Source organism: Anoplophora glabripennis, unplaced genomic scaffold, assembly GCF_000390285.2.
Source record: "Anoplophora glabripennis isolate ALB-LARVAE unplaced genomic scaffold, Agla_2.0 scaffold1611, whole genome shotgun sequence".
NCBI classification, from domain to species: domain Eukaryota; kingdom Metazoa; phylum Arthropoda; class Insecta; order Coleoptera; family Cerambycidae; genus Anoplophora; species Anoplophora glabripennis.
Window position 1 is genome coordinate 168 of NW_019417685.1, and position 6,948 is coordinate 7,115.

The 6,948-nt window shown below is 29.3% G+C and overlaps 1 protein-coding gene across 1 annotated transcript; it reads left to right on the forward strand.

Annotated features, from left to right (window-relative positions):
• The first annotated feature begins 245 nt into the window (after positions 1–245).
• On the forward strand, positions 246–1,941 carry LOC108915987 (HIG1 domain family member 2A, mitochondrial). The gene is made up of 3 exons (XM_018722159.1): positions 246–293; positions 356–513; positions 1,181–1,941. Exons 1-3 carry the CDS (start codon positions 271–273, stop codon positions 1,351–1,353), a joined length of 354 nt encoding a protein of 117 aa, XP_018577675.1. The 5' UTR covers positions 246–270; the 3' UTR covers positions 1,354–1,941.
• The last annotated feature ends 5,007 nt before the right edge of the window (positions 1,942–6,948 follow it).

Consider the following 6,948-nt stretch of genomic DNA (forward strand, 5'->3'; position numbering starts at 1 on the left):
AACACTAAAATAAAATAAAATTATAACAAAACGAAACTTTACTCGATAAAAACAAACTTTTGTTAAAAAATAAAATGATATAGGTTAAATCACAGAGTAAACTAAAGTTTAAAGATGTGAAAACGGTACATTTCAGTCAACGAACAAATCCTATTACAGTTTTCTGTCAACCTATAACAATTTTCTATAGATTCTATTACAAATTATTTAAGCTCTGTAACAACACTGCAGTCCATGACCAGTCCAAAAGTTTATTTAGTCTATGGTGTCATGTCATTACGGCAATCAAATATGTATTTTTATTAAATTTTAAGTACTTGTTTATAAATTACTCTATATAAATTCAAAATTGTAGTGAAATGGGTTCAAAAGCAAAAATTGACTTTACAGAAGAAGATCTGGCAAAATATGACTGGATTACATTACGAAAAGATATGGATAATTTACTCCCTACCGAGACTTTTACACAAAAATTTTATCGAAAATTTTTAGAGAATCCTTTTGTTCCAATAGGTAAATAAAACATACAATATTAGTAGGAGAGAAGAGAAATATTGTGATTTTATATTTATAATTAATTTATAGTTCTGAAAATATCTAAATTTATAAATCGACTTAATGAAAGCATGAAACGTAATTTATTTCAAAGTGAAAGTATCTTTTACATTAATTAGTAAAATATATTAGTGTTGCAGTTGATCTCTGTACTTGATGCAGTTGATTTCTGCACTTGTAAATTTTTATTTCATTTAGTTTATATGTATGTGTTGCAAAAATTGAACAAGTGAAAGGATTGTTAGACAAATGCAATACTTTAATAATTAGTCACAAGGAAAAAAAAAAGAAAAGATAATTTTGTGTTGTTTTATTTAAGTATGTATATTTCCTCGTATTTTTCATATTTCAGAAATTATTAGAATGAAAGAAAATAGAATTTTGCATACTGTTTTTAAGTCAACAATCAGTTCAAAATTTTAAAATCTTTAAGGAAATTTTATAATGGAAAATATATCGCAAATTATCACTTCCATTCTTTAAAAATGTACTTAATATTATTTTTATAAAGTTAGTAAATACGAAAAATGTCTTGTTTACAAAATACGTTTAGAATTTAGTTAATAAACTTTCTTTTCTGACAAATGTTTATAATAAGAAGTCATTAATTAAGTTTTACCCTTAGGTTGTTTAGCAACAACACTAGCACTAAGTTATGGTTTGTGGAGCTTTAGAAATGGAAAGAAAAAAATGTCACAGTACATGATGAGAACGAGAGTTGTGGCTCAAGGATTTACTGTGCTCGCTCTGGTAGTAGGTGTCAGCATGGGAGCACAAAAAAATGCAAAAAAACTTTAGCTTTTACAGTAACATTAACATAGTGTTAATAACAGTAAAACTACAGTAGTGACATTATTAAATAGTTATAGAGTGAAATACATAAATTGATGAAAAAGAAAATATTTTTAAAGACCGTATACCTTTAACTAAGAGTTATCAATTTTGCTATGTATAAATGCACTAGTGTGCTTTTTTTAGAATCCATTTTTCAGTAATGATTGCTACAGAAATGTATTAATCTTTTGGAATTTTTTTGTAAGGGCTGGGTACAGAGCAAGAGGCAAGGCAAAAACTGAATGAACATATAAATATAAACACTACTTGAGGTGCTGCAAACTGCCTTGATCTGAGGTCAAGGTCCCTGCTGGAATGCTATTCTGCCTCGTTTTCAAGTGTCTCATGGCTGGAATCAATTTTGGTAAAAAAAAGTTACTGCTTTCTTTTCCATATAAAACAAGATCTAATTTTGTAGATTCTAGTCATCAAGTAATGTCTGCATTTCTTTTCAGTAAGCTAGAATAACCACAATGTACTATTTACCATATTTAGGTACTTTTGTTTCAACATATTTTTTCAGTGATAAATAAAATTTGAAGTATGAACCAATCACTGTATTGTTTCTTCAGATAAATCCACTTGCAACAAAAAATCCAACAGAAAAGGCATCTGTTCTGCCTGTTTTTGCCTTGGTCCCTTTTTCCCAGAAGTATATATCAAGGCAGAATCTGAACTAAAACTGTCCAATGAATCAAATTCTTTTAACATTTTCACTACAACAATTAATTAACATCCTATTATTGAGTGCAGAGTAAATTTTTGTCCACTTATATTAGGACGGTTATAACCTAGATTGATGATCATTAGTGTTTTTTTTCTAAGGTGCATATGTGCTTTGTCCCTATATTTACATGAAATTATTAGTGACCAGTTAGGGGTCTAAGTTTGACACCACATGGTTATATACAGGGTGTATTTAAATGGAGGGGCACAAATGATAACAGAGATTCCTTGGGTGAAAATAAGTCGATTTAACCTAACATACCTATATCCCAAGTCGCATAATAAAAAAGCTACAGGGTGTTAAAGTGAAAAATAAAAAATGGTTTTTCTTTAATAATTTCTATAATTTTAGTTAGAAATGTTTCAAATTTTCAACAGAGAGGTTTTTTAATGATGGGAAAAATAATATAATAATGATTTTTGAGTGTCGAGTACGAAGCGCCCTCTGCAGGCAACGTTATGCATTAAATACGTAGTAACTTTTTTGCCAACCCCCGTATACAGCTTTTAGTAACAAAATATGAAATAGTGGACCTTTTTGAATAAAAAAGGTATACTTAGTTAAAATGGGTACAGCCAACCGTTGAGGAAATATTTTTAATTTCATAAATTAGTGTTACAGATTTATACCAAGGTTCGAGTTGCTTAAATAAATTAAAAAATCGAGTAGGTAAATGTCATTTGATTTGAAGTATTAGTTTAAAGTGTTAATTGATTTTAGTCACTATTTACCTGCGTCCTAGATATTAAATAGTTTTGAAATTGAGTAAAATAACAAATTATGTATACCAATGACGAGTATGTCGATATGTTGCAAGTATTTTTTGAATGTTACAAGAACTGTGCTGCTGCTGTACGACTTTATCATGCCAGATATCCCAATCGTCGTCTTCCTGCTAGAAAAACTTTTGCGGCGGTAGAAAGAAGACTTCGAGGAAACGGACACATTCAACCTCGTCCTGAAGGTACTGGCAGAAGACGTCTTATTCGCGATGTAGAACTTGAAGTTGTCCTTGGCAATTTACAAGGTCAGAATTCTGAAACTAGTACCAGAAAAATGGCGACACAGTATAACGTTTCACATACTACAATTTGGAAAATTGCGAATGATAATCTTTTATACCCCTACCATCTACAACCCGTGCAGGAATTGACTGCTGCGGATTTACCTAACAGGATAGATTTTTGTCAATGGTATACGAACGTTTCAAGGGAAAACAGAAATATTTTATCCAGTATTTTGTTTGGTGATGAAGCGTCATTTCAAAGACATGGTTTAGTGAACCATCACAATAATCACTCATGGTCTGACGAAAATTCTCACAAAGTTTGTACATCCAAATTTCAACATAATTTTAGTTTAAATGTATGGGCAGGAATCGTAGGAGATTATCTTATTGGTCCGTTTATTCTTCCTCGGCGTCTTGGCGGAGTCGAATATTTGAGATTTTTAAATGAGCAACTTCTAATATTGCTTGAAGACGTGCCACTAGCTATCCGTGAAAACATGTGGTACGCGCATGACGGAGCTCCTGCTCATAGTACATTAGCCGTTACACAATGGACTATTTTTTATGGGGTCACTTAAAAAATGTTGTTTATTCCAACCCTATTGATAGTGTGGAGATGCTTCGTCAAAGAATTTTTGCAGCAGCTGAGGAAGTAAAGAATGACATACATATTTTTTCAAGAGTTCGTCGTAATTTTATCGTAGAATTAGACTATGCTTACAGGAAAATGGATATTACTTCGAAAATATCCTTTAAAAAATCTTGTTTTTTTTACTGTCAGCCAATTGTTTTTTTTTTTAATTATTATCTATTGACTGTTAAGTGACTCTTGGTTTTAGTTGTTCTGCTCTTTTTTTCTAATAATTATTATTAAACTAACAATAAATAAATATTTTTCAATATTCTTTCACCTAACTGTTATTTCATATGAGACTTCTTTAATGCAAGGTTTAAATAATTTCACATGCACAATAAAATGTCTTTTTTAATAAAGACACCAAAAAAACAATTAAATAGAAATTATGTAACAAGCGTATTCAAACATGCTAAAATAATACGCAAAAAGAGTAAAGTAAATTTAAAACAGGAAAAATAATGTCTCAGTTGATTCCTGCGCCCCTTTTGGTCGAATTTTAAAATACATATACACAACTAATAAGTACTGTGATGCAATGCGTTCTGAATTTATTAACAAAAGTGTCTCTTTGTACCTTGGTATTCGTGGAGGTATAAATCCATAAAACTAATTTATGAAATTAAAAATATTTCCTCAACGGTTGGCTTTAGCCATTTTCAATAAGTATACCTTTTTTGTTCAAAAAAGTCCAATATTTCATATTTTGTTATTAAAAGCTGTATACGGGGGTTGGCAAAAAAGTTACTACATATTCAATGCATAACGTTGCCTGTAGAGGGCGCCTCGTACTCGAGATTCAAAAATTATTATTATATTATTTTTCCCATCATTAAAAAACCTCTCTGTTGAAAATTTGAAACATTTCTGACTAAAATTATAGAAATTATTAAGGAAAAACCATTTTTTATTTTTTATTTTGACACCCTGTATCTTTTTTAATATGCGACTTGGGATATAGGTATGTTAGGTTAAATCGACTTATTTTCACTCAAGGAATCTCTGGTATCATTTGTGCCCCTCCATTTAAATACACCCTGTATATTATAAAATTTTGGTTTTTGAAACAATAATTAAAACAATTAGTACCTTTAAGGGCAGTAACAACTGGAGCTTATTCTTTACAAATTATTTTATGTATTTATTTATTCAACTTTCTCAAGCTGAAAAATCTTTGAAAAAGTTAGTTATACTTTAATACAAACACGCTAAAATCTTTAAAAAAAATTACAAAATTTTTTTTTTAAACTAAACACAAGGTAAAGTGTTCAACATGAGCTTCCCGTATGTCAGTACACTTTCTTATTCTATGTATATGTTTTCCTGGTGCATTTGAAAAGATATTCCCGGTTTGTTTGATAAATTATTGTGCACTAAACGCTCAAAATGAGATGAGTATTATCGTACTTGTAGGTTATTCTGTTGGTAAATACTTTAAACTTGTTTCTCTTAAGTTACTATCCTTTCAAAGATTTTTGGATTTTAACTAAATGTATAAAATAATATGTAAACACATAGACCCTATTCAGGGTCTGCGCCAGGGTATTTGGCACCTGAAGCAAATATTTGTTTGCCGCTCTAAGAAAAGATGTATACAAGTTACTACTGTTGGAACAAATAACAAATGTATTAATAAAAAGTTATGAAAAATAAAAAAAACATTTCAATAGACAAACATACAAACAAATTATAAGAAACATCCTATAAAAAATAAAACAGATAATAAAACCAAAAATAAAAAATATTCAATAAAAACAAAAAAGAAAATAATGTCAAAACGGGATCTTTATCACACATCACATAATAGTCCAATTAACTAAGCCTTTAAATCGAAATTTTGCCAACTTGGCTGAATTTTTGATATGAGTTAGTTTAAGGTATATTATAACAATAAGTGAGAGTAATTTTTTGTTCAACCCCCGGCCAAGGGTGGAAAAAGATAAAACAAAGGGCTTTTTCAAGATAACTCAAAAAGGGTAAGAGCTAGAAAAAAAAGTTTTTCATGAAAGTTGTAAAGCAGACAATTCTACATAAAAATGGCCTCTTAACTTTTTCTTGTACTATTACAATTAACAGAGTTAGGGAGGCTAGAAGTTAAGGGAAGATTTCAGAAATTTAAAAAAAATCATAACAAACAGAAAAATGATTGAATTTTGTATTTTTTTTTTCAATCTGCTCTAAAATATGTAACTTTTCTTTTCAGAGAAATAGATACATTTTTTAATTTTTAATAAGAAAGTTATAACAAAAAATCAAATTTTTAATCGTTAATTTTAATGATTTAACAAAATTAAATTTCTGAAATCTTCCCTTAACTTCTAGCCTCCCTAACTCTGTTAATTTTAATAGTACAAGAAAAAGCTAAGAGACCATTTTTATGTAGAATTGTCTGCTTTACAACTTTCATTCTAGCTCTTACCCTTTTTGAGTTATCTTGAAAAAGCCCTTTGTTTTATCTTTTTCCACCCTTGGCCGGGGGTTGAACAAAAAATTACTCTCACTTATTGTTATAATATACCTTAAACTAACTCATATCAAAAATTCAGCCAAGTTGACAAAATTTCGATTTAAAGGCTTAGTTAATTGGACTAAATATCACATATCAACTTTTCTACATTTTTCATTAACAAAGTCTTCAGTAATATCATCGTAAACCAAATTATTTGTTAGGTGTATATCTTTCTCGATAGCAAGAATGGCTAAGACTGTTAACTGTTCCTGCGCTATGGTTGATCATAAATATTTTTTATTTTGAAAAAGAACGTTCTGCATTGGCGACAGGCACAGGAATAAAGCACGCATTCGGGGTTGAAAATTATTTTTTTCAGATTTTTGGTCAATTTTCAATTTCTGAAATTTATAAAAAGTTAATAATCAAGTCTTAGATTTTCATTATTGAATAGGATATCATAAGTTTTCACACATTTGATTCAATTTATTTCATGAACTAATAACTTTACAGCTTAGCTACTGAGGATCTATTTTATAACAAATTTAATTTCCTATAAAAATATCAATAAAAATTAAAAAACAACTTTTAAGATTTTTTAACAGTGAAACCGTTGAAGTCGCGTAGATCCTACTATGAGCACTTTTAAATAACAGATTCCCCAATAATTATTGCCTATGGACAATAAAATAATACGAAATGCAGCTGATTGTGAGATATAGATAATTTAAAGAATGATC

Bases quoted from the DNA above. Each gene is read 5' to 3' on its own strand.
- LOC108915987 (XM_018722159.1), top strand. From the start codon at position 271: ATGTCATTACGGCAATCAAATAT. The intron at 294-355 runs GTATTTTTATTA...TCAAAATTGTAG, and splicing joins TCATTACGGCAATCAAATAT to TGAAATGGGTTCAAAAGCAA. The intron at 514-1,180 runs GTAAATAAAACA...TTTTACCCTTAG, and splicing joins GAATCCTTTTGTTCCAATAG to GTTGTTTAGCAACAACACTA.